This window comes from Erpetoichthys calabaricus, chromosome 8 (assembly GCF_900747795.2).
Source record: "Erpetoichthys calabaricus chromosome 8, fErpCal1.3, whole genome shotgun sequence".
NCBI classification, from domain to species: domain Eukaryota; kingdom Metazoa; phylum Chordata; class Cladistia; order Polypteriformes; family Polypteridae; genus Erpetoichthys; species Erpetoichthys calabaricus.
Genome location: NC_041401.2, coordinates 194,541,152 through 194,568,599, shown reverse-complemented (window position 1 = coordinate 194,568,599; position 27,448 = coordinate 194,541,152). Strand labels below are relative to the sequence as shown.

The 27,448-nt window shown below is 46.3% G+C and overlaps 1 protein-coding gene across 3 annotated transcripts in view; it reads left to right on the top strand.

Annotated features, from left to right (window-relative positions):
- Positions 1 to 27,448, top strand: part of mrasa (muscle RAS oncogene homolog a) — a 33,177-nt gene that overhangs the window by 1,607 nt on the left and 4,122 nt on the right. For 2 of the 3 annotated variants that reach the window (XR_007935485.1, XM_028808043.2), the window contains exons 2-5: positions 18,300 to 18,505; positions 22,040 to 22,193; positions 24,396 to 24,495; positions 25,909 to 25,988. Coding sequence is in view for 2 of the 3 variants with exons in the window: in XM_028808043.2 (XP_028663876.1) it covers positions 18,313 to 18,505; positions 22,040 to 22,193; positions 24,396 to 24,495; positions 25,909 to 25,988 (527 nt within the window). In the remaining variant the exon portion in view is untranslated. Of the gene's footprint in view, positions 1 to 12,136; positions 12,341 to 18,299; positions 18,506 to 22,039; positions 22,194 to 24,395; positions 24,496 to 25,908; positions 25,989 to 27,448 lie in introns of those variants that run through there. The other variant, XM_028808044.2, reaches the window with a different exon arrangement.

Sequence of the window (27,448 nt, the reverse complement as noted above, 5' to 3'; positions counted from 1 at the left end):
ATATATATATAATATATTTTAGATTGTCTTTTATATGAATCATTCTTTCTACCTATCTGTTGTATATAGCACCATTCATTTTGATTTATACATTGATATAGTGCCTTTCTTTTATATCTATGTATGAATCTGTTATGTAGTGCCTTTCATATGTAGCACTATTCATTTCTACTTATACGCTTGGCATAGTCAGTCAATATATCCATAGTATATAGCACTTTTTATTTTCATTTATATATTCTATGTAGCGTCTTTCCTATCGCTCTGTGTTTGTTTTATTGTATATTGCACCATTTCATTTCTATTTAAATATTTTATACAGTGTCTTTTATATTAGTCTCTCTATCTCTCCATTTACTGTATATAGCTCCTTTCATTTTGATTTATATAGTGCCTTTCCTATCTATCAGTCCTGTTGTATATAGCACCATTCAGTCATGCCCAGGCATTTTAAATGGTGCTTTTCTGTCTACCTGTCTATTGTATATTGCACATTCCATTTCTAGTTAAATATTTTCTAGATTTCTGCCTGTCTGTCCGTCTGTCTGTCTGTTGTGAAAAAGGGCCCAATTAGGAGCAGAACTGCAGTTGTTACCCCAGAGTACAGCACAATAATCCTTCATAGGGAGGTCTAGTGGTCAATGCAATGGCAGTGGTAGCCTTTGTGGCCTTGCCAGTGACATTTGAACAAAGATTGGGGGTGCTGCGCCTTTTGACGATAGAAGGTGGTCCAGTAAAACTCAGATAGTAAAGTCAGCTGGCTCCCTGCTACCCATTATAATGGATGGGTGACACAGGGGTTGTCTGGCCTGTAATCAGAAAGTTGTACTCAGGAAAGCAGGAATAGCTACTACCACAAGAGAGAGCTCAAAGTGGATCTCTGGAGGGTTTCTAGTGGCCTGCCCTGACCCTGGTAGTAATCCCTGGCATTTTGCTGTCATTGCCCAGGCTTAAAAGCCTCTGCTGTCCAGTATGGAGCTAAACTTGGACTTGGGAGATCTGGGGCTGACCAGGGCTCAACTGATGGAAGAATGAGAGGCCAGAGGTGGGAAAAAAGGGTTCTGAAAGCAAAACAGATGAAGGATGAGCCATGAAACGTTATGTTTAAACTGAGTAATTGCATAAGTCACTCCAGCAGGTAGCCAGATAGACAGACAGGGGTACAAAACCTCTATTAGTCAGGCCTGATGGGGTAGCTAGAGTTTGTTTTTGGACATGTGTTTGTTACTTTAGTCCTACTTATTATGTCTGCATTTTGTTAATAAACCCCTCTTTGGCACATTTGTGTGACTTCCTTAGTGTTACTGTATGTGGGTTTTTCCAGGTCTGCTCACATGCGCCCTCTAGTGTGTACACTATCTATCTATCTATCTATCTATCTATCTATCTATCTATCTATCTATCTATCTATCTATCTATCTATCGTGTTTAGCTCATGTAATTTTTTATTTTATATTCTATATCACTTTATATGATATTTTATATCATTTTATTGCATATTAACCAATTTATCTTTCCATCGTATATAGGACCTTTCATTTTCATTTATATATTTTATATAGTGCCTTTCCCATCTATCTTATTGTATATAGCACCATTCATTTCTCTCCATACATTTTATATAGTGCCTTTTCTCTCGAGTTGTTGTATGTAGCATGCATATTTCATTTCTAGTTAGATCTTGTATGTAGTGTCTTTTATGTTAATTATTCCATCTACCTAATGTATACAGCCCCTTGCATTTTGATTTCTATATGTTCTATAGTACCTTACCTATCTATCTGTCTGTTGTATAAACGTGTGTTTCATTTCTAGTTGTATATTTTATACAGCCCTTTTAGTTTTAATCTAGTCCTCTATCTACTGAATGCAGCGCCAGCCATTTATTTCTAGCCATGCCGTCTATATAGTGCCTTTTCTATCTCCCCTATTGTATGCAGCACCTTTTATTTCTGTCCACCCTTTATGTGGCGTCTGCCCTGTCGGACAGTTTTACTGTTTTTATTTATTTGGGCTATTTTTCTTGTGTGAATCATTTCACTGCGGGGGCTGACGTGAGTGAGGAGAGCACAGTGGGTACAGTCGGTGCCCGCTGAGTCGTCCAGGAGCTGCAGACGCAGCTCAGCTGACTGGACATGGCCGTTCCCTTCACTGGCCTCAGTTCTCATTTTCTTAATTACAGGATGAGGACTGATGGCTTATCGACATTTGGCCCCCCCAACCCGCCCTTGGTGTGTTTGAGCCATGGCCTCCTCCCGTGTGTCCAGTCATAAATCGCAGGTTTTCTTTGTTCTCTTGAGGTTGAGGATATCTTCTCTTTAATGAAAGCGGCTCTCAAGTGACCTCCAGTGACGTTTTCTTTGACGTCTGTAACCTCCCAGATGTGCTGGTGTATTCTACATGCTTTGTGTCCTCTTGTCCATTTTTTTTTTTTTTTAACTTGTGTGTTCTTGGCCGAGTCACCAGTTGCCCCTTGGACCTCTGATTTGGTTTCGTAGTGGATGGATGTATAACTCGTTGGTATAGTTTTTATTGTTTTTTAGTTACAATTCCTCATCACGTTTCGAAATCTTCTGTCTGACATGCTGTGGGCTCAGAAACTGAATGAATGAAAGGCAGAGGAGCAGCCCACCAAATCAGCTGTGTCCTCTTCTACCTTGAATTGCACGCTTGATAAATCAGCAGCAGTGACAACAGGGCATGACCCCCCAGCAAGGCCCACAGCCACTACTTGGTTTACATTTTGAAAGTTTGCCGCTCGGATAATCCACAGATTTGAGCTAATTGGTAAAGTCCACCATTGTAAGAAATGAAAAGCGACTTTCTGTCTTCCCTCTTCCAGGGTCCCCAAAGTCTCCTTAGCAGTTGTGGCCATCTGTAGTGGTGAGGGTCGTTCTTCTCTCCATGTGACAGTGCGACTGCTATTGTGCCATCAGCCCTTCGGTCCCCCTGATCTCTGGGCTCTCCTGCTTTGCCTCCATTACAGAGCAACTCCTCACCTAACCGACCATCTGTTTGCCCCCCCCACACCATATAATTTACCAATTCCATGACAATCTGTCCACATGTCTACCCAGTCTCTTCCACCTTTGCCTCATCATCACTTCACACACCCACAGACTATACAGTACCATGCAGTGCCTGGCAGAACTTTCACTTAAGTTCCTCTTCAGAGCCACAGAGGATCCTCAAGACATGATAATGGAGCCACAACATCTCCAATGGCGTCTTCTGTGCAATTCTGACCCCTGGGCTGAGTCTGCACATCGGCTTGAGTTCAACACATCACTGAAGCAGCTGAACTTCCCCATTTGAAACACAACAGCCGGCTGTCAACACCTGAGATTACACTCAACAAAGCTGGCATCTGTCACCCTGTCAGACACGCACAGTCGGTGGCAAACACTCACCTGCCAAACCACCGCAGGCGCCTTACTGGACACAGCCTTCAGTCCACATCCGGCCCACCTAGGTATCTAAAAATTCAAGGGCAGTTCAACTCTGTCAGCTTTAGGTGTTCTCACTCTTAATACCTCATTTTATAAAGCTCCTTTCATGTTTGTGTATCTGTAGTGCATATAGCATCTTATCTGTCCATCAATCAGCACTGGGCTGCCAGTCAGATCTACAGCTGCTCTTTTTCTGTAGCAGAATGATTGGACGGCAGAATCGGAAATGTAGCACAGCAATTTTAATTTATTGTGGGTTTTACGAAACCACCTCAGGGTCAAAATCAAAAATACAGCACACCTGATGTTTGGCAAAAGACCCTCACTATGGTTCACCTCATTCAGGGGCTTCTGGTAGCCATCACCAAGTCTCTGGCAGAATTCTGGTTGGATATTTAACCCCACTGCTTGGCAGAATTGGGGAAGTTCAACCAGATGTGTTGGCACAGACTTGACTTGCAAGTACAGTCCACATAGTGTCAATGGGGTTGAGGTCTGGTGACTCCAAACACCAAACATTAGCTTGATTTAGTCATTCTGGTGCCATCACCCTGTTGGAACACTCAGCTGTGTCCAGGATTCAACTTTCTAGCTAAAAATTTGAGATCATCCTGAAGAATTCTGTGGTAATCGTCCTTCTTCATTATTCGATCCTCTTTCAAGAAAAGAAAAGCAAATTAAAAACTGGCAAGAATAGGAACAAATAAATGGCAAACCAAAATGACATAACACAGAAATACAAGGCAAACCAAAAAGATCTATCATATAGTGCCTTTCATATCTATCTATCTATCTATCTATCTATCTATCTATCTATCTATCTATCTATCTATCTATCTATCTATCTATCTATCTATCTATCTATCTATCTTTTATTATATAGTGCCCTTTACTCTATCTATCTATCTATCTATCATTTATTATATAGTGCCCTTCTATCTATCTATCTATCTATCTATCTATCTATCTATCTATCTATCTATCTATCTATCTATCTATCTATCATTTATTATATAGTGCCCTTCTATCTATCTATCTATCTATCTATCTATCTATCTATCTATCTATCTATCTATCTATCTATCTATCTATCATTTATTATATAGTGCCCTTCTATCTATCTATCTATCTATCTATCTATCTATCTATCTATCTATCATTTATTATATAGTGCCTTTCATATCGATCTATCTATCTATCATTTATTATATAGTGCCTTTCATATCGATCTATCTATCTATCTATCTATTGTGCATTTCCAGATCAAGTATTGTTATTTTTATTCAACACTGAAGACCACCCCAGATGCTTCACTACTACAGTTTTAGGTCATCTTTTTAAAGCCTGCATATTTTTACCAGGTGAATGAAGCGACTCGTCACTCAGTGAGTCAGTGCTAATGAATGAGCCAGGCCGTGCCAGTTTTTATAGCCCCCTTTTCCACAGTGAATGCCCACCCAAGGTGCTCTTAACAGGTAGTAACAATTGAGCTGACTCACTCAGAGTGGCACTCGTGTCAGTGTTGGGTCTTCAGCCAACAACATTGATGTTTTTAGAGCCCGATATTTCAGTCATTGGTGGCTCCCATTCCTTATAAAGAAGTTCATATTTATTATGTGGATCTGGACTCCCCTGTTTTTACCATGAACCAGGTACACTGGAGCACAGGGTCCACACTTTTTTCGGGAGGCTTCCCCCTTGAGCAGCCCTTAATGTGTGAGATGGCCCCCTTGGGCGTTCCTTACAATTGAGCAGCAGTGGGAGACCGTTCTCTTGGTGTGGGTGTCGTTCAAAGTTTGAAGTCTGCTGTCAGTTGACCCCAAAGCATTTTTGGAAGAGTGTCCCCTCCCTTCATTAATATAGTCCACTAATAGTTCACATCCAGCACGTTATTCTTTTATTTATTCATTTATTTATGTATTGTTTCCCTGCTGTGTGATTTTTTGTTGTGCCAAAGTCTGACATTGTGCCCACCTTGCAGGTCGTGGGCTGTTGATTAGATAAGCGATACGGCAGCTAAAGCCCTCTGGTCTTTGTCCTGTCACCGTCTTCCGAGTTTCATAATCCTACACAGGCACGGCGGGGCGCCACTTCCTCTATAAACCTGCCATATCATGTGGTGCTGCCCTGTGTTGTTCCTCTTTCCTGTCGGGGTGAAGTCGGTTGCGGTGACACATTCTTGTGCAGACCTTCTAGCTCGCCACACTGTCTCTGTCTCTGTGCTTGTGCCTTGGCACTAGGCCATTGGTGAAGGTCCAAGGGATTGGCACACAACCCTGACCACTCCCTGCACCACCACCTCAGACGGCACACTGCACATATTGAAGATGGCAATGCCAATTGGCAAAAGTGCCTTCAGAAAATGTTGCATTTGGTGATTTTTCTGCCATTCTTCTCTGCAGATCCTCTCCAGCTTGGCCAAGTTGAAGGGGACCGTCGGTGGACGGCCCTCCTCAGGTCTCTCCAGAGATGCTCAGTTGGGTTCAAGTCCCGGCTTTGGCTTGGCCACTCCAGAACATTCCTAGAGTCGTCGCTAATCCACTCCTAGGTTGTCTGCCCCATCTGAGGTCCAGCGTGCTCACTCTGCAGCAGGTTTTCATGATGGATATCTCTGGACTTTGCTGCGTTGAGGTTTCCCTCGACCGTGACTCCTCTCCGCTAGCACCACAATGCGTCTCCTTTGGATAGGTATTACGCGGGTGATGAGCGGTGCGGGTGTCCTTCAGACATGATGCTTAAAATTGAGGCCAAACAGTTCACTTCAGTCTTGGTTTCATCAGACTAGAGAATCTTGTTGCTCACAGTCTGAGAGTCCTTTAGGTGCCTTTTACAAAAACACTAGACGAGCTCCCATGTGTCATCTGTCCACTCTGCCATAAAGCCGAGATCGGTGGGGTGTTAGAGTAGCAGGGGTCCATCTGTAAGTGTCTCACACCTACAGCTAGGTTCTCTACAACTCAGCCAGAACGACCTTGGGGTTCTTGGTCATCTTCTCCTTCATTGCTCAGTTTGGCCAGGCAGCCAGCTGTAGGAAGAGTTACACGCATAGTGATGTCCTTACTATCCACTGAAGTTGTGACTTGCTTGTGCTAATCAACATGTAGCACATCGGCCCTCCTCCCTGGCACCGTCAATACTCAGTAGATCCACCTGACCCTCTAAACTCGTGTCCTGACCTCTGGTCAGTATGCCATGTTCAGTCAGTCCATTCTCAGGCATGATTGTTTCTTTTGTTATTATAATTTTTATTATCACACACACACACACACATCAATCCACACGGTGTGCTCTCCATTCCTGTTATTATCATTGCTCACACATAAGACCTCCCATGTCTCTGTTGCTCTGTGCAGACCTCCTGCAGGCTACAGTGCCGCCCGGCTCCTTCTGCCCGCCTCTCCATGACGCCTTTTTCCGAAGGAGGAATGCCTGGCACTTGAGACGCGGGTGAGTCACTTGGGCCTGCTTGCCCCTCTTGTGTGCCCAGGCTGACAGCTCTCTCTCTCTCATTCTCTCACTCCCTCACTCTCTTTCTCTGTCACTCACTCACTCTCTCTCTTTCACTCACTCACTCCCTCTCTCTCTCTTTCTTTCTCACTCACTCACTCACTCACTCACTCACTCTCCTTCTCTCACTCACTCTCTCTTTCTCTCTCACTCACTCACTCCCTCACTTTCTCTCACTCACTCACTCATTCACTCACTCTTTTTCTTTCTCACTCACTCTCTATCTCTCTCTCACTCACTCACTGTCTCCTTCTCTCACTCCCTCTCTCTTTCTATCTCACTCCCTCTCTCTTTCTTTCTCTTTCTCACCCACTCACTCCCTTTCTTTCTTTCTCACTCACTCATTCACTCACTCACTCTCCTTCTCTCACTCACTCACTCTCTCTCTCTCACTCACTCACTCCCTCACTTTCTCTCACTCACTCACTCTCTTTCTCACTCACTCTCTCTCTCTCACTCACTCACTGTCTCCTTCTCTCACTCCCTCTCTCTTTCTCTCTCACTCCCCCCCTCTCTCTCTTTCTTTCTCTTTCTCACCCACTCATTCCCTTTCTTTCTTTCTTTCTTTCTTTCTTACTCACTCACTCTCTCTCTCACTCGCTCTCTCTCTCCTTCTCTCACTCACTCTCTCTCTTTCTGTCTCACTCACTCACTCACTCACTCACTCACTCACTCACTCACTCACTCACTCACTCACTCACTCACTCTCTCCTTCTCTCGCTCTCTCTTTCTCTCTCACACTCTCTCACTCACTCTCTCTTTCTCTCTCTCTCTCTGTCTCTCACTCACTCCCTCCCTCTCTTTCTCTCTTTCTCTCTCTCTCTCCTGAGCACATGGCAGTCGGACATGAAAAGCCTATTTTGAAATTTCTTGTTATGTAACACGAGTGTTTGGGAGTGCAGAATGACAAAGGGTTTGTGGTGATGAGTCACCAGTGTCTCCTGAGGGGAAACAGTGCGAGACGAGCGGTGAGATGGCTTGAGCTTCAGAGTCGTCCGCGTCCTGCTAGGACGCTTTGGGCGTCGGTTGTTTTGAGGTTCAGCAGAGCCTGTTGGTGGTGGTGGAGGAGGACGTGGAGCTGAGGGGCGTGAGCATGTCACTTCACCTGCCTGTACTAAAGAAATGGGACCAGTTGTGTCATAAATGCTATAAGTCGCCTTTGATAAAGGAGTCACATAAATGTCTGGTCTTTTGTGGTTCACGTCTGTCCAGTTATGGAAGAAATGCGCTTCACTCTTAGTTTAGGTGAGAGAATGCCAAGCCTTTTAATTAAAAATCATACAGTGGTGGGGTCACACGTCCACGCTGGGCGGCTAATGCTTCTGGTTTATCCTTGGGGCATGTGGGCAGTCGTGGTGCCCGGTATCAGGGTGCAGTGATGGGGTGCGCTTGTGCCCCCTAGGCCTGCTGATAATCTGACTCTGCACCGTTTTTTTCATTGAAGTCAAAGATTAGATCACATTTTATATAGAGTCGGGTCCTTACGTATCTGTGCAGTGACATCCTTTTCTTACTTTTGGACTCTGTACGCCACCTCAATGGATTTGAAATGAAGCAATCAAGATGTGATTGAAGTGTAGACTGTCAGCTTTACTTTAAGGGGTTAACCAAAAATATCATATGAGCTGTTTAGGAATGCCAGCCATTTTCATACACTGTCCCCCCATTTCCAGGGGCTCAGAAGTATTTGGACATTTGCCTGACCAGCTGTTCCATAGCCAGGACCCTCGTTACTTCATCGACTATTCAGCAGGTGGTGGTGTGGAATTTGCACTTGGAAGCTGCAACTGTGAAGTCTCAATAGGAGGTCCAAAGAGCCGTCCATGACAGAAAACAAAACAAAGCCACCAGAGAGACAGCAGAGACACCAGGAGTGGGCAAGTCAACCGTTTGGTAGACTCTTAAAGAGAAGGTACACACTGGTGGGCTCAGCCACAGCAGAAAGTCTGGACAACCACAGAAGACGACTTTGCTGGATGATCGCAGAATTCTGTCCTTGGTGAAGAAGACGTTTAGCCAAACCAAGACCACTCTCTCCTGGAGGTTGGCCTAACATTGTCAAAGTTTGCAATCAAGAGAAGACTTCATGAAAGTAAAGCCAGAGGGTTTACCACAAGGTGCAGACCACCGGTAAGCCTCAACCATAGAAAGAGCAGATTAGACTTTGACAGATTGTGGTGATGAGAGATTCACTGATCTTGACTTTGTTGACGACGCTGTGATCTTCATGGAGTCAATGGAGGCTCTGATCGGGGCTCTCGAGAGACTGAGTGAGGGGTCTGAGGGTCTGGGCTTGCGAGGGTCCTGATGAAAACCAAAGAGCCAGGCCTTTAATGACCTCTTGGGCACGGCCATCAGCAGTGTGTCTGTCTGCGGAGAGAGTGTCGACTGCGTCATCAAGAGGTTTATTCACCGGAGCAGTGACATTCATGTGACTCTGGTGACTCTTCCTATGAAGTCAGTAGATGGATTGGGAGAGCATGGGGGGTCATGAGGTCGCTGGAAAGGGGTGTGTGACGCTGCCGATATCAACAAAAGGACGAAGGTCCACGTCTTTAGAGTCCTAGTGCTCCCTGTTTGTGAGACATGGATGCCATCCAGTGACCTGAGATGAAGACTGGACTCCTTCATGTGTGTCTCTTCAGAGGGTTCTTGGGTGCCAATGGTCTGACTTTGTGTTGCTCACGGAGTCCCGAATGAGGCACGTGACCTGCATTGTGAAGGAGCGTCAGTTACGGCACTACAGCCATGTGGAGCGATTCCCCAAGGGTGATCCGGCTCATTGTTGAGGACCCGAATGGCTGGACCAGGCTAAGGGGATGCCCATGTAACACCATATGGGGGGGGGGGGGGGGGTCATGAGTTCACTGGAGAGGGGTGTGTGGTGCTCCTGATGTCTCTGCAAAAGGACGAAGGTCCAAGTCTTTAGAGTCCTGGGGCTTCCTGTTTGTGAGACATGGACGCCATCCAGTGACCTGAGATGAAGACTGGACTCCTTCATGTGTGTCTCTTCAGAGGGTTCTTGGGTGCCAATGGTCTGACTTTGTGTTGCTCACGGGGTCTTGAATGTGGCACATGACCTGCATTGTGAGGGAGCGTCAGTTACGGCACTATGGCCATGTGGTGCAATTACCTGAGGGTGATCTGACTCACAAGACCCTCATTGTTGAGGACCAGTCCAAGGGGTTGCCCACAAATTAATAATAATAATTCTTTGCATTTATATAGCGCTTTTCTCACTACTCAAAGCGCTCAGCAATTGCAGGTTAAGGGCCCAACAGAGCAGAGTCCCGTTTGGCATTTACGGGATTTGAACCGACAACCTTCCGATTGCCAGTGCAGATCCCGAGAGCCTCAGAGCCACCACTCCGCCACTCCACCACATAACACCTGGCTGTGGCAGATAGAGGATGGGACTGGACCACGTGTCTGCCTGGGGGGTTGCCAACCGGGATCCCAAGCTGTTTCGTTGTGTGATGGGTGCGGTGACGCACTATACCAGTGCATGCCCCCCAACTCGACTTGACTGTCCAGTTCTTGAGCAAGGCCCTTAACTGGTAATCACTCCATCCTGGGTGTGACGTTAGTCAGCATCCAGCCACCCACAAGCAGGTGCACAAACTGGCAGGGAAAACTTGAAGGTTGGTGGCAGAATTGGCACTCCGGCCACAGAGTCCCAGTGTGGTGCTGAGGGGTCACCCGCTGCGCTCGGCTCCCAATCCGGGTGACTCGTCGTGTGGTGTGTGTGGCAACCTGCTGTAAAATTGGCGCCTGCTCCCAACCTCCTCCTCTTCCTCCTCCAGCTCTAGAACAATACTCTTTGGACAAAGGAAACTAAGATCAAAATGAATAGAGAGGAGAAGGAATGGCACCTGATCCGATGAATAGCACATCACCTGTGAAACACGGAGGACGCTGTGTCGTGCATGGCTGCCAATGCAAGTCGCTCACTGGTGTCGCTTGATGATACGACTGCTGGCAGAAGCAGCAGGCTGAATTGTCAGGGGTACACGGCGATACTGTAGATGTCCGATGCCAAACTGTTGTTCTTTTCGGAAAACAATGTCTTTTTTTTTTCCCGGCACACCCCGTGACACCAAATTTTTCCAAGTGTCCCAGACCCCCTCCCCAGTAAAATGTTGAGGTTTGTGCAGGCTTTTCTTTTAGTATCAGATGGTCAGCCCTTGGGTAGAAATTAGCAGTCGTTTGAAATCGATGCCACGTGCAGAAGATGCTTCTGAAAGACAGTGGAATGATTGATTTCAAATAATTGGGCCGCCTTTCTGATTCCCTTTGCCAGACTCCCAGGCATCCACATTTCCCAAGAAGGGTCTTGGAGAGCTCTTCAGATCTTGGGACGATGACACCACACACGTCAAAAGCTAAGGAGGGTCTGCAGACCCTCGAAATCTGCAGCTTAAATACAACAGTCAGGTCCACCAGTAGAGGGGGCTCAGATCACTTTCACCTCATCTGGAACGCCTGCTTCTAATCTGATGGAGGTGAAGTAGTGATTAATGGAGGGGTGCACTTACTTTTTCCACGTGAGACATCTGAATTTTTGATCATTTAGATTATGAGAATGAAGACTCCCACATCAGCCTGATATGGTCACCTTTATCTGCCGGCACGGTTTGCATACTGTCAGCCTTTTCAAAGACGTTGACTGTTTCCGTGGGGTGCACTTACTTTTTCACATGCCTGTATATTAAAGGATTAGGCCGAGCGTTTAGGGGCCCCCATGTTGCCAGTTTGCTGAGGTGAGTGAACCCCGAGGTCAGATCACCACAGGTCTGGAGATGCAGGCTCGTCTCCGGGTTACCGGCCTCACTCTCCTTACCACCCGTGACCCGCCGTTAGCCCAGTCCTCATATTTCATATGGGCTCAGCTTCCTTCACACGGCTGCCGGAAGGGGCTCCACTTCTGGAATGCCATGACGGGGGGGGAGGGGGGGGATGGTGATGTTGCCCTTCCGTTCAGGCCGAAGCCGTTTGTCCCTGTCATCATTCCCACAAGCGGCTGCGTTTTTTTTTTTTTGTCAAATTTTATTTTCCTTGGTTGTTATGCGACTTGTGAAAAAAAGGGAAGCTGCCCACTTCCTGACATTGTTCGGTGGCGGAAAAGCACTTGTCGGGGCTTCCTGCCTGCCTGGAGGCCCATCGACGTGTTTCTCTGTCAGTTCCTTGCAGGTGATTGTGACGCAGCAAGCTGGCGAAGTGGCCACCACACTGGTTTTGCTCTCATCCGCCAGAGACTGGCATCAGTGGAGACTTGACGGGTCCAACAAAAAAAGGGGGTCCTCGTGACAGCTGGGAGAAGAGTCGTCGGCTGCCATCCATAGGACTTCATGGACATCAGTCTGTTGGTCCACTCTTGGTTTAAGGTCAGCTCACCTCATGCTTTCCTGCTTTGGCAGAAGCAAATTGCAATACCACGATGGTCCACAGGGGGGCGCTTTCGGATTAACATGTCTTCTGTGCTTTGACCTGTAAACTGACAGCAGTTGAAGCTGAAGAGGATCAGGTGTGGGTGGTCTTGATAGTTGTACCCGTCTCTAAATCTGCCCTGCGGTGGACTGCCATTGCTGCCAGGGTTTGGTTCTTGAGTTGCTTCTGATGCTGCCAGGGGAGGTCTCAGCCTCCTGTGACCCTTTTGGAAGTATTATGGTCTGTTATGAGCTTTAATAATGGCTGGATGGAGAGACGGTAACAGGCAAATCAAATAGATGGTTTGAATGTCTGATCGTTTTGATAGTGAAACACCTTGAAGGGATGTGCTGCTCTTTGTAAAAGGCGCTATATAAAGTAAAGGTTTTCTGATTTCATGTAGCGCCTTTCATAAGCAAAAGCCTTCTCTCAATGTGTTTGATAGAAAAAGGCACAGCTGGTTTTTCCTTTAATTGGTGGGAGTGCCCCTGCAGGCAGTGTGCTGTGGTGTGGTGCTAAAGGCTTTGGATGTCAAACCCTGAGGCTGTGGGTTGAAATCCCACTGCTGACACCAGTGTGTGACCCTGAGCATGTCACTTCACATGCCAGAGCTCCGATTGGAAAAACAGAAGAAATGGAACCTTGAGTTGTACTTCAAATGCCTTAAGTCGCCTTGGATGAAGGCACCAGTACCAGTCACGGGGACTGAAGCTGTTTCCGTATTTCTTCACTGTTAGCCTAATGCATCGGTTTTGGAGACTTTGTGATTTGATATAGCGCCTTTCAATAAGTGCTTCACAGAAAGAGCCTGACTGTTTCAGGGTCACATCATAGTAATGGTGGGGGGTGAAATCGGACCTTGGTGGTTTTATGTAGCGCCTTTCATAACCAAAACTCTTCTGAAAATGATAACAGCACAGCTGGTTTTTATATTTGGGTAATGGAAGGGCCACCAAACTAAATGGCTCCCTCAGGGTCACACCATGCATCAGTCATAGGAACCGAAACAGAAACTCGTAAGATCTGATATAGCGCCTTGTAGGGTTGATTACCAACTTGTCCCTTGTATTTAAGCCCCCCGGGGGGCGGGTGGTCAGGTGACTTGCTCAGGGTCACAGAGCGCATTGGCATTGAGCTGACCAGTAGGTGGCGCCTCAGGACTCTGCTTTAGCTGTGCCTTTGGCATGAGTGGCTGTGAGTGACTCGGTGGTGCCGCCTGCATGAAGATGAATATCAGAAGGAAATAAACATCATCCAAGCTTTTTTTCTGTTTTAATCTCTTTTTCGTGCAATGATGACTTGCACAGTTGCATGACAACCACAAGCAGATATTGAGCTTGGAATTATTTTCTCTAACCGGCTTCCTGCTAGGTGCTTGGGGACAATCTGCTCCTGTGCTAGACGCCCACAGTGACATTCGCCCAGGACGTTCGGAGCGCTCAGCGGCTTCTTATTCTGATAGACGGACTCATGCAACATCAGCAGGTGGTGTCTGGCATTTCTGCTTTACCAAGTGTGCCCACGCCCTGGTGTGCCCAGAGTGATCTGTGTGTCTAGACGGAGTTTCCTGCCCGCCTGGCTGTCTTGAAAATTAGACGTCTCCTTCTCCGAGGTGTGCGTGTGTATGCTGGCCATGGCTGTCACAGAGAGGTGAATGAAGGGACAAGGACTCGGAGGCAGACCGGCCCGCCATTTAGAGCTTCACTCTTAGGCTGGCAGAAGTGTCCTTGCAGGCTGGCAGTCTTGGTGTCACATTTGGCACGAGTTTTATGGTGGGGCCGTTCCGGAACTTTCCTCAGTAAACATGTCTGTCCCTCTTTGGCTAATGAGAAGCGAAACGCGCAGATTCACACACCTTTCATGTCACAAAAAATAAATCAACGGTATGTCTCGGTTGGCACCTGCTCATTGGTGATGCCATCTTACATCATCATCTTCATCAAGCGAGAGCCTTCCAGACACCTTAGAAACTGTACTGGCTAATGGCCTCTTCACAATGCCTGATTTTTAAAGTGGGTTTCCATCACAGACTTTATATACATAATCTCAGCGTGGCAGGGGCACTCACTTTGACACCCCCCTCCCTTATAGTCGTGTAGTTTGACATCACCAGCGACTCAGAGTCACCCCGAAAAAATCAAAAGGGGTGAGCCTGCAATGCTTTGGAAATGTGAGCCTGTGCTGGAAAGTCGTCACAGAGTCGTGCCATTTTTGTCACCCTCTGAAATTTCTAGCTGTGTAATTTGACCTCCATAGGTGACAAGATCAACGACTGCAGTTGTCATTTTTGACGTCCACCTCTGACTATTGATCGTGTAGTTTGATATCCCCAGTGACTCCAATTCACCCTGTAAAAGTCAAAGTATGCCGGCAAGTTGTCACACAGTCACTGAGTATGTCATCCCCTGAGACTCCAAGCTGTGTCATTTGACACCCTTAGGTGACGAGATCAGCTGTTGTCAATTTTGACACCTCCTCTGGCTACAAGTCATGTGGTGTGACGCTGGCTTGGATTGAAATTATGTTATGTATGCACTTTGAGCTACTTTTTGTATGAAAATGTGCTATATAAATAAATGTTGTTGTTGTTGTTGTTGAAATGGCGACCCACACCAGTCGTGTACTTTGACATCCCCAGTGACTCGGACTCAGGCTTACTTCACGATACTTTGGAAATGTCAGCCTATTCTGGAAGGTCATGGCACCTGTCATCCCTGGAGATTACAAGTTGTGCAATTTCACACCCTCAGGTGACAAGATCAGCGACTGTGAGTGGAAGTCACATAGTGTGCCACCGGTTAGAACCGAAATGGTGACACGTCATGTAGTTTGATATCACCAGGGCTGAGCTTGCGATGCTTTGGAAATGTGAACCTGCGCTGGAAAGTCGTCACAGAGTCATGTAGTTTGTCACCCCCAGAGAAACCTACTGGGGTCATTTGACATCTTTAGGCAACGAGATCAGAGACTGCAGTTGTCAATTTTGATACCCATCTGGCTACAAGTCATGTAGTGTGACGCTGGCTTGGATTGACATGGTGACCCACCCTGTTGTGTAGTTTGACATCCTCAGCGCCTCAGCCTCACCCGACAAAATCAAAGGGGCCGAGCTTGGGATTCTTAGGAAATGTGAGCCAGCAATGGAAAGTTGTCTTGGAGTCGTGTAGTTTGTCATCCCCTGCCATTTTTGACATCCGTAGGTGACGGGTCTAGCAACTGCAGTTGTCAATTTGACACCCCTCTGACTAGAAGTCATGTAGTGTGATGCCACCTTGGATTAAAGTGGTGAGACCCCAGAAGAAGTGTAGTTTGACGTGCTGAGTGATTCAAAGGAAAAGAGCTTTCGATACTTCGAAAATGTGACCCTGTACACACAGTTCTGTAGTCTGTCACCATCTGAGATTTCTATCTGTGTAATTTGACGTCCTCAGGCAAGACAAGATCGACTGCCGTTGTCAGTTTTGACGTCTCTTCTGACTAGAAGTCATGTAGCTTGACGCTGGCTTGAATTGAAATGGTGACCCATGCAGTTGTGTAGTTTGCCATCCCCACTAGGAATGTAGTGTGACCGTCCCACAGTCGTGTAGTTTGACATCTCACCCTGACAGAATCAAAGGGGTCAGCTTTTTGTACTCTGGAATTGTGAGGCAGCGCAGGAGAGTTGTCATGGAGTCATTTACTTTGTCATCCCCTGCCATTCCTAGTTGTGTAATTGGACTTTATTTAAGTGACAAGAGCAGTGACTTAACTTAACATCCCTACTGACCAGAAGTCATTTAGTGTGATGCTGGCTTGAACTGAAACAGAGACCCATGTTGTTATGTTTGTCACCCTCTGAGATTTCTAGCTATGTAGTTTGGCACCCATAGGTGACAAGGTCAGCAACTGCAGTTGTCAATTTCTGACATCCCCTCCAGCTTCAAGTCATGCAGTGTGACATCCCCAGTGACTGGGACTCACCCTGTAAAAAATCAAAGGTGTGAGCTAAAAGTATGCTGGAAAGTTGTCACACAGTTGTGTAGTTTGTCACCCCCTGCGATTCCTAGTTGTGTAATTTGACGCCCTCAGGTGACGGGTCTAGCAACTGCTGCTGACAATTTTGACATCTCTTTTGACTAGAAGTCGTGTAATTTGACATCCTCAGAAACTCAGCCTCACCCTGACAGAATCAAAGGGGGTCAGCTTTTGATACTCTGGAATTGTGAGCCAGCACAGGAAAGTTGTCACGGAGTCGTATAGTTTGTTATCCTCTGACATTCCTAGTTGTGTAATTGGACTTCATTTAAGTGACAAGAGCAGCGACTTAATGTCCCTACTGACTAGAAATCATTTAGTGTGACACGCCAGTTGAATTGAAACAGTCCCATTTAGTCGTGTAGTTTGCCATCCCCACTAGAAATGTTTAACTACACGACTCTGTGACAACATTCCAGCACTGGCTCCTCCCTTCTGACTAGAAGTCATCAAGTGTGACCCCCCCACTGTCATGTAGGTTGACATTCCCAGCAACTCGAACCCACCCCAACAAAATCAAAGGGGTCTGCTCACAATACTTCGGTAATATGAACCTGCACTGGAAAGTAGTCACAGAGTCGTGTAATTTTTGTCACCAACTGAGATTTCTAACTGTATAGTTTAACATCGATAGGTGACAAGATCAGCGACTGCACCCCAAGGCTACAAGTCATGTAATGTGACATCCCCAGTGACCCACCCTGTAAAAATCAAAGGTGTGAGCTCCAAAGTTGTCACGCAGTCGTGTAGTTTGTCACCCCCTGCAATTCGTAGTTGTGTCATGTGGCGTCCTCAGGCACAATGAGACCAGCTACTCAGTCTCTCCCGCCTAGAAGTCATGTATTGTGGTCCCTGGGGCTGGGGTTATGTCCACACTGCTACATCTTCATTTTAAAACTCGGCTTTTCTGCCACACTACCCTGGCATTTTTTAAACCCCATCTTGAAAACGACGCCCAGGGGCGCGCACTTCTGATGACGCTGGCTCAGCATTGCAGTGCGGATGGGTGGAAGCGCAGAGTCTAATTGCTGTCTGATTGTTTGGTGCTTTTAACGTGGCCCCCTCACTTGATTGGTTCCTGCTCATTATCCCGCCTCAGTCTCTGATTGGTCACCCTTCACCCAACCATATTCCAACATGGAGTTTCTTTCCATGGCACTTGTTGTGTGTGTGGTTTACCTTTAATTCCTCTAAATTATGTTTGTGTACCATCTGAGTGCTGCTTACGTGTGCAAAAGGCAAAGCATTTACTGGACGCTACAATTTTGTGATAAAACCGAGATGCTGTCGCCGTTATCCGTCCCTTTAAGGATATTTCCGTGAATATGCGCGTGCCCTGTGTAGGCGAATGTCTGCACCGTGTACGTTTTCGATCATTCAGGTGTAAGTGGACATAACTTTCATAAGCTATGTGAAAATGCCACTGCTGGCGGAGCTTCGTCTTCACTTCGAAACTCCATTTTTTATATGAAACTGTAGCAGAGTGGACGGGGCTTGGATCTTCAGGCCTCCATTCCGGTGATTTCTTTTCTTTTTTTCTTGATCCCACCTGGCATTTTTGAAGAGCTGCACTTTTGAACCCTTGTGATTTTTCTCGGCTCGCTTTTAATTAGAGGTCTTGAGCCCTTTTTCACCATCCCCTTGCGTCATGTGTGTTTTGTCCTCATCTGCCAACCTCATCTCAGTTACGGTACTGACGGCGTCGGGTTCAAGAGGCTCCCAAAATGGAAGAGGGGGCCAGGAGCCGACCCGCTCCGTCACAGCTGACTTGAAGGTGTTCTCTAAATCATGGAGTGAAGCTCCTCTGATGGTAGAGCCCCCTTCTGGTGGGCAGACTGGCACTTTACAACAAGTATGTTGATTTGCGTTTTTTGTTTCTGCCCTTTGTGTCTTTTTTTTTAGGTGTAAAGAAGCCATGGCCACCAGCGCAGTTCCAAGTGAAAACCTCCCAACCTACAAGCTAGTAGTAGTGGGAGATGGCGGAGTTGGGAAAAGCGCCCTTACCATCCAGTTTTTCCAGAAAATCTTTGTTCCCGACTATGACCCCACGATAGAGGACTCCTACTTGAAACACACCGAAATCGACGGCCAGTGGGCCATCCTCGACGGTAAGCTGACTCGGCAGAAAAACATTTGAACGAAATGGGGGGTCCGGAGATGAAATGTAATGCACGGGATGATAAAGCGAAGAGGCGGTCTGACGACTTTCTCGATCCACTGTATAGGAAAGGTGTCCTCTGTTAACACTTGCCATTCCCTGTACGTCTCCGTCGTCTCCCGAGTTTATCAGGTGGACGCCTATACAGGGGTTCTTTGGTCCCCTGTATCAGAAAATGGATGCGCTGGACCAGCACCACCCGTGGGGTGGATTGTCCCCTTTTGTGTGTTGGGCTCCGTTACTTTAAGCACTCTGATCATCGAGCTGGGAAATTGGGAAGAGAATCCAGCTGTAATTGCACAAATATTCTGAAGGAATTTCAGAGCGCGTTGCATAAGCCATCGCGTCATCTCATGCTGTGATTCACAAACCGGGAGGTGTCAGCCCCCTTCCGGTAATTTCCGGCCCGTCTCTTATCATCTGTCACGCGTCGCCAGCTGTGATCTGGGTGTTCTCGGGCGCCTCAGGCTCCTCTTTGACATGTGTGTAGGAGGGTCTTTCACAACGGCTGTATCATTAAATACGGCAAGTTACATAACCGGGGCCAGCCTGCCGGAGCCTCCCGCCGAAGTTCTCCTGACGCAGCTGCTGGCTTCACGTGACTCTCTGAACCTGCTCTGAGCTCTGCTCCGGACCACTGAGGCCCCTCTTCCCACAATGCGGAAGGCTGTCGGCCTAATAGTACAAATGAATAGGTGTGGAAAAAATCAAAACGCTTCAAGGCTGGGGCAGCAAGCAGTCCCTAATCGGACCCTCAACCACCCCAATCCCCCCACATTGCTATGCTTTAACAATACCAAAAATGGTGTGGGCCTTTTAAGAAAGCAAAAAAAAAATGCACAAAATAACCTTAAAAATGCCCACTGGGGGGCTAAAACCATCAAGACCCAGCTAGTCACAGGGCAAGTCACAGGGTCTTTATGAATAAAATATTATCTAAAATTGTTCTGTAATAAACCAAAAAAGCTCCGCGGAGCACAAAGGCAAAAATAAAAAGGTGCTCCCCCCCTTAGGCAATCCAAGGAACATGAAGTCCCAATATGATCTGCAAAGTGCGTTGGTGACAACACCGACAGAGCAAGAAGGTCAACATGCAGGAAACCACAATCTGTATTGTGGCAGGTAGGGGGCGCCACTGAGCCCCAGCCTCCACACACAGAGCACAGACGCAGCCACAGGTTCAATGTAAAGTGCATTTAATTATACAAAAAATACCTTTCTTCACAAAAGCCCTCGCAAGCGCAGGTCTGCTTTCCACCAGGCAAGGCTTGTCCTCCACCTCACAACTCCCAACTCACCTGGATCAGGCGGAGCGGCTTCTTTTATGCCTGACCTGGAAGTACTTCTGGTGTTACAGGATTACACCCTGGGACCTCCTTAAAATGAGTGAGTCCTCTCCCCACGGCTCCCTTTGGTGGCACGCACGTGTCCCAGCAGGCCTCTCCGTCAGCACTGCAGTACAAATGGGAGCTGCTGCCATCTGACATACTGGAGGATGCCATAGCCACAAGAGACGGTCCTCGCCTGTCCTCCTGTTATATGTCCCCAGCCAGGAAAACCATATCCTTCTGTTCAGGCCTCCTGTCCGGGTAAGGAACCACCCTCGCTGCTGGTCGGGATGCCAGTCTGTCCACCTTGGCACCTACTATATATAGAGATATATATATATAGTTGCTCTCTAAGACCAAATTTTGACTCTGAGGGTCCCAGTGAGTGTTTTTTATTTTCTGTGTGCTACAGTTGGCACACCAGTGCCACCTGCTGTCTCAGAGTAAGTATTACAGTCCTACACCCTAAACTAAACCTGGAATGAACTAAAAGGCTGTTAAGTAGTGGCCTTTATAGAATTGCACTAATGATGACATCATGCTGCGCCAAAGCATGGTGGGATGTGTAACGATGATAACAATTGTTCCAAAAACCCACAAAATCTTGGCACCCATTGGAAAAACAAAATGGTGTTGAAAACAACAGTAAAATAGTATAAACTTTGAAATGAGGAATCCAAATGAAAAGCACACATCAGAAGCAAATTGTCTGGGCCATTAAACCCCAGAAAAGATGTTTAATACAATTATAAAGCCCCACAAAAAAGTTGAATATAAACGTAAATTACACTTGCATGACAATGGTACGATGTTTAGAGTTTCTGTCTCAATTTTAAGGTTTTCATTTGACTCACCTCACAAAACGCGCATAAATTCTGAACGTTACATAATAAAATTGTTTGTTTCATGACAAGCCAACATGCCACACGATGCCACTGTCGGGCACCATGATAAACAAGAAGGTATTATAAAGAGATCGGTACATAGATATGAAAGGCACTATATAATAAGATAGACAGAAAAGGCGCTATATAACAGATAGATAGATAGATAAACATGAAAGGCACAATATGATAGATAGATAGATAGATAGATAGATAGATAGATAGATAGATAGATAGATAGATAGATAGATAGATAGATAGATAGATAGATAGTGTCGCAGATTGAGGCCCTTATCGTCCTCTTGAACCCTCTGACTCGACTCCAGACACCAGGTAAAACTCCAAATACTACCTTTATTTGAACAATAACGTGCACAAAGCACCCTCCACTCCGCAATATTCATAAATCAATAAACAATACAGTAATCAATCCTCCACACTCCCAGACACTTTGCCACCCTTCCTCCCAGCTCAGCTCAGTGTACTGGTTTCCCAGAGTCCTTTATATAGTCCATGACCCGGAAGTGTTTCTCCCTTCTGTCCATGTGATCATGAACACTTCCAGGTCGGATAAAAAGCTCCTTTCTTCAACCCGGAAGCACGTCGTTTCCTCTTGTCATGTGATCATGACGCACCTACGGGTTATAGGGCAAGTAAGAGTCCGGCAGCCTCCCCACAGCGACTCCTGGTGGTCCCCATGGTATCCAGCAGGGCTGTGCATATAAACTACAATGTCCATGAGGCCCTGCTGGAATTCGGGAAACGTCCACACAGTTGGGAGAGCTCCACCTGGTGGCCTGGGGGTGATGGCAGGAATATTTAGCCGGCCACCCACCACAATAGATAGATAGATAGATAGATAGATAGATAGATAGATAGATAGATAGATAGATAGATAGATAGATAGATAGATAGATAGATAGATATGAAAGGTACTATATAATAAGATAGATAGATAGAGTGAAAGGCCCTATATGATAGACAGATAGATATGAAAGGCACTATATGACAGATGTGAATTGCACTATATAATAGATAGATGATTAACTTAATTTAAATTTTTACAGAAGCTCAAAACATTTAGCTTTTTCAGTAAAGTACGTGTTGGACTGAAGGCCGTGTCCCCAGGGCTGCGGTTGGGTAATGCAGATAAAGTGGGGGATTCGATTGTCAACACTCCACTAATGGGATGTGCGATGTTCCCCTTTTCCAGCTTCATCCCAGACTTGACACGGCTGATTTGTGAAAGTTTCTGCTTGTGTTTTCTTGCAGTTCTGGACACTGCTGGCCAAGAGGAGTTCAGTGCGATGAGAGAGCAGTATATGAGAACCGGTGATGGATTCCTCATCGTGTACTCGGTGACGGACAAAGCCAGCTTTGAGCACGTTGACCGCTTTCATCAGCTCATTCTGAGAGTTAAGGACAGGTGAGGACACTTGTGTGCCCGTGATAGCTGTGCGACACCCGCGATGCCCTGGCACCCCCTCTGAGTTTGGTTCTTGCCTTGCACATAAAGCTGCTGGGATAGGCTGCAGCTTCTGTGATCCTGAAATGTATAAACTGGTAAGGCTGACTCTAATGGAGACTTGGCCCATTATAAGCTTGTAATGGTGAGTGTAACACGTTCAGCAGTGCCAGCCGCATGGCAGGATACCAGTCTATTGTGGGGCAGTTTGATTCACACCCCATATTTGCATCAAACAGAATGTGGCATGAGGTGAACTGTGTGTGAAATGGAGGATAATGAAATGTTTGATCTGAAGTTTTCTCATTCCATTTTGTGTGAGTGCGCTCAGCGGGCCAATGATTATGAACAACTCTCCTCCTCTGCTTATATCATGTGATTATCCAATCAGCCAATCATGTGGCAGCAGCACAGTGCATAAACAGGGTTGAGGTAAGGAACTCCAAGTCCCATGATGCCCTGTGGGACTGCGGGGCACTGCTGCAACCCAGGGGAGCTGCCATCTAGGGTTCTCGTGGGGGGCAGTACCCTAAAGGTGCTGCTCTCCCCCATCCTTCCATTTCTTGGGTGTCCCAGCCGGTTTGGGCTGCTGACCGTCCCATACAGCAGATATTTGTGTACATAATGTGGAAAGTACGTCAGATCAAATTTCATTTGTCACATACAAATTACATAATGTCATGGATGGCCGGGGCCCTTACCCTGCCGGGACACCTCTTCCTTGGAAGGACCAGAACATTACCTCCTCCAGAATACTAAATGGCAGCCCCCCAGGCTGGCAGCGGTGCTTCGGACTCCTGGTGGGCTTCATGGGAGATGGAGTTGGATACAGCCCTGTTGGGATCGGGGGGGTTGGGGGCTTCACCAGGGGGCGCTGCAGCTACTCCAGAGCCAGTGTGGGCGGTTCTTCCGCCATACCCGGGAAGTGTTGCCGGAAGTGGGGCAACAAGCGACTGGAGCACTTCTGGGTGACTTATATAAGGGGCCAACAGAGACTACTTGGGGAGCCAGAGTCGGGAGGAGGGAGACAAAGCTTGTTGAGGAGGAGAGTAAGAAAGAGAAGAAGAGGAAGAAGGAAAAAGTATTGTGTTTGTGCGTGAGACTACATTGTGCCTGTGGGAAATGAGGAAGGTGTTTCCCACGAGGTGACAAAAAATAAAGAAACTTGTGCTTTCCATCAGTGTGCCTCCTGCGTCTGTCTGTCTGTGTCGGGTTGGGTGGCTGGCATGCCCCCTACTGGTGTCACAACATATAATGCAATATGTAATGAAGCGTGTAGTCACTTAGGTCTCTGTCTTTGAGAATATAAAGGAACGACAACAATGCTTGACTTTATAAATATTCAGAAATCATTAATAGGATTATAAATAAATAACTGAATAAAATAACTTAATTATTTAATGTTGGAGAGTTTACCAAAGGGCATTATGTTATTGTAGACAGACATACATCAGTCTCGGGCAGGCAGTGTGGCGTAGCGGTTAGCGCCTTGGACTTCAAACCCTGAGGCTGTGGATTCAAATCCCACGACTGACACCACAAGTCAGTCACATGACCTGCCTGGGCTCCAACTGGAAAAACAAAAGAAATGGAACCAACTGTGTCTCAAAAGTCGTAAGTCGCTTTGGAGAAAGGCGTCGGCTAAGTAATTAATAGTAGTACATTGTGGTGGTCTGAGGGAATGACAGGCTTAAACAACGATACATTTTATGGTGCCATCTTTGCCGTCCCCATTTACTTTAACGAATTAAACAAAAACCAACGCTCGATGTTGTGAAAATTGAAACAAGAACTGCTGCCACCAGAATAACGTGGGCACGACAACTAAAGACTGCTTCGTCTGCCATCTGATGAGCGAGGAGCTCCTGTGCTCCACTCGCTGGGGTAAGAAGTGGTGTCTCCTCCCGGGCGGTTGTGTTTTTATGGCCCGGAGACCGGAAGGGGTAAAGTCGGTTACCCTCATTGGGAGGTTTCTTTGCACTATTGAGGAAGAAGAAGAGCAGCAGCGCCCACCTCTCAGTCCAGGCTGGTACCACATGCCAGGGAGGAACTATATATAGATATACATAATTAAAGTAGTGTGTGTTTATGCAGTGTGTGGTACAGAAATTATATTTTTGAATTAATATGCCCAATGACTTCATTTTTTTTTTTCTCATTTAGGGAATCTTTTCCAATGATCCTCGTGGCGAACAAAGTAGACCTGATGCACTTACGGAAAGTTTCAAGTGAACAGGGCAAAGAAATGGCAGCTAAATACAACGTAAGTATGAGTTGGTGATGGCGCCCCCTGGTGTTCTCAGGTCGGCGCCGGAGGCATTTTTGGAAGTCATTTTGTGATTTACATGCTTTGGGACTTCTAGTTCATGACACCAGTAGGCTATGGCATTCAATTCAATTGCAATTGATTGGTATTAATGTGCCCACAGGGTGCCAAGTAAACATTCCCCACACATTTATCCCACCACTGGCACCAGCCTGGACCGTTGACACAGGGCAGGTTGGGTTCATGCTGGTGGTGCCTCAGCAGAAACTGAGATTCTTCAGACCAGGCTTCACACTTCCCCAGTTTTGGTGAACTTGTTGCCCACTGCAGCCTCACCTTGACTGACAGGAGTGAAGCCTGACGTGGCCTTCAGCTGTTGTAGCCCATCGACCTCAAGGTTTAACATGTGGCACATTCTGAGATGTCTTTCTCCGCTCCCCACAGTTGGGCAGAGTGGTCATCTGAGGTAGAGTAGCCTTTCTGTCAGCTCGACTCACTCTGACCTCTCTCATGAACAGAACTGCCACTCAGTGGACATTTTCTGGGGTTTTTTTTTTTGCACCATTCTGAGTTGTGTGTATAAATCCCTGGAGATCAGCAGTTCTAGAAATATTCAAACCAGTCCATCTGGCACCAACATTCATGCCAGGGTCCAAATCACGGAAATCACACTCTGGTATTTGATGTGAACAGGAACTGAAGCTCGTGCGCCTCTTTTAGCTCTTTTTGCAAACATATTGTTGGTTTAAAAAGATTCTTGTTTGACCTTTTCAATATAAGCCATACGTTTACGGTTATCCCTCTCCTTGAGGGGTTTTATGCTGTATTTCTAGTTTTTTGCCTGCTCCTAATTTTTGGGCCTAAACCAGCAGAAGCCAGCAGGTAATATGTGGGGCCTAACTGAGTTAAGCTGAGCCTTTACTGGTCAGACCAGGGAAGAATCTGGACAGCTTGAATGGCTTTGTTTGGAGGCCTCACAACTATTTTGCCTGGGCAAAAACTCCATTTTCTATCTTTTGGGGTTTAGTTTTCTTTTGAATATTTTTGTACTGAGTTTTGTTTGGGGTTTAGTTCTATTAGAATTTTCCATCTGTTGGGATTCTTTTGCTTAACCGGAATAAATAGAAAGGTTTTATTTGTTTTTTAGGCCAGGTGTTTCAGAGGTTATCCTCTCCCTTTGTAGGGCTTTCTCTTTTAAGGCCTGCCTTTGTGTTTTTTTTTTTTGTTTGAGGTTTTAGGCCATGTGACTTTTGTGTGTGTTTAGGCCTTTGTCACCTCTGTCATAACACCATCACTGGCACTGCCATTAGCCCTGCGCTCACTCGCTTGCCAGTCGTCATGCCAGTTCCTGGAGCTTTTTCGCTTCCATCTTTCTTACTCTTTGCTTTTGTTTCTGTTTTTGGTTTGCAGATTCCTTACATAGAAACAAGTGCCAAGGACCCACCGCTTAATGTGGACAAAGCATTTTACGACCTCGTACGGGTAATTAGGTAAGACTTTTCAGCCCCGCCGTGGTGTGACCGCGAGCTTTCCCAGTAGTGACAAATAATGGAGACGTACTGAACTGTGATTTTTGAGTTTGTTTTGTGTATAAAGAAAATTTTATTTAAATTTTGTAAAAAGATTTTCCTAGACGGTGAGGGTGGTCTCCCACTACGCCCGTTTGTTCAGTCCTGTGCCCTTGTGCAATTGTCCCCCCTCCCCCCACTCCCCCGCTGGCTTGCACTCACACTGCACATTAACGTTCCAGGCCCGGGCGCGCTTTCCTCATCACCATGTGACTTCGTGTAAACATCACATACACATCACTTCCCCCCCCTTCCGACTTTAATACCACCGTGTCTGTACCATAACCTCAGTGTTGTTTTGGACTCTTGTCTGTAAAGACCTGTTCTCAACAAATCTTCACATTTTCAACCACTTTCCTATGATACGGGAGGCTGACCCAACACCTTTTTACGTGTCAAAGGCTCGATTATGACCACAAGATCTTCATTAGAGATCTACTTGGACCAGAAGATTAGTACATTAGAACACTCAGGACAAGATCAGGCCATTCAGCCCAACAAAGCTCACCCAGTCCTCTCCACTTATTTCTTCCAAAAAAACATCAAGTCGAGTTTTGAAAGTCCCCAATGTCTTACTGTCTACCACACTACTTGGTCATTTATTCCAAGTGTCTATCACTACTTGGTCGCTTATTCCAAGTGTCCATCGTTCTTTGTGTAAAGAAAAACTTCCTAATGTTTGTGCAAAATTTCCCCTTCACAAGTTTCCAACTGTGTCCCCATGTTCTTGATGACCTCATTTTAAACTCACCGTCTCGATCCACTGGACTAATTCACTTCATAATTTTAAACACTTCAGTCAGGTCTCCTCTTCATCTCCTGTAAAGGCTCAGCTCTTTTAGTCTTTCCTCCTAACTCACCCCTGTAGCCCTGAATCAGCCTAGTTGCTCTTCTCTGGACCTTCTCTTGTGCTGCTATGTCCTTTTTGTAGCCTGGAGACCCAAACTGCACCCAGGACTCAAGATGAGGTCTCACCAGTGGGTTATAAAGCCTGAGCAGAACCTCCTGTGACTTGTACTGCACATGTCAAGGCGCTATATAACCTGACATTCTGTTAGCCTTCTTAATGGCTTCTGAACACTGTCGGGAAGTCGATAGCTTAGAGTCCACTGTGACTCCTAAATCCATCTCATGAGGTGGACTCTCGATTTTCCAACCACCCATTGTGCATTCAAACCTCAAATTTTTACTCCTTTGTGTAATTTACAGACATTAAATTTCATCGTCCACAAATCTGTCCAAGCCTGTCTGCTATCCAAGTCCCTCTGTGATGATATAACAGGTTCCAAATTATCTGCTAATCCACCTATCTTGGTATCATCTGCAGACTTAACCTGCTTGTTCCTTATATCCCTATCTAAATCATTTATAGATATTAAAAA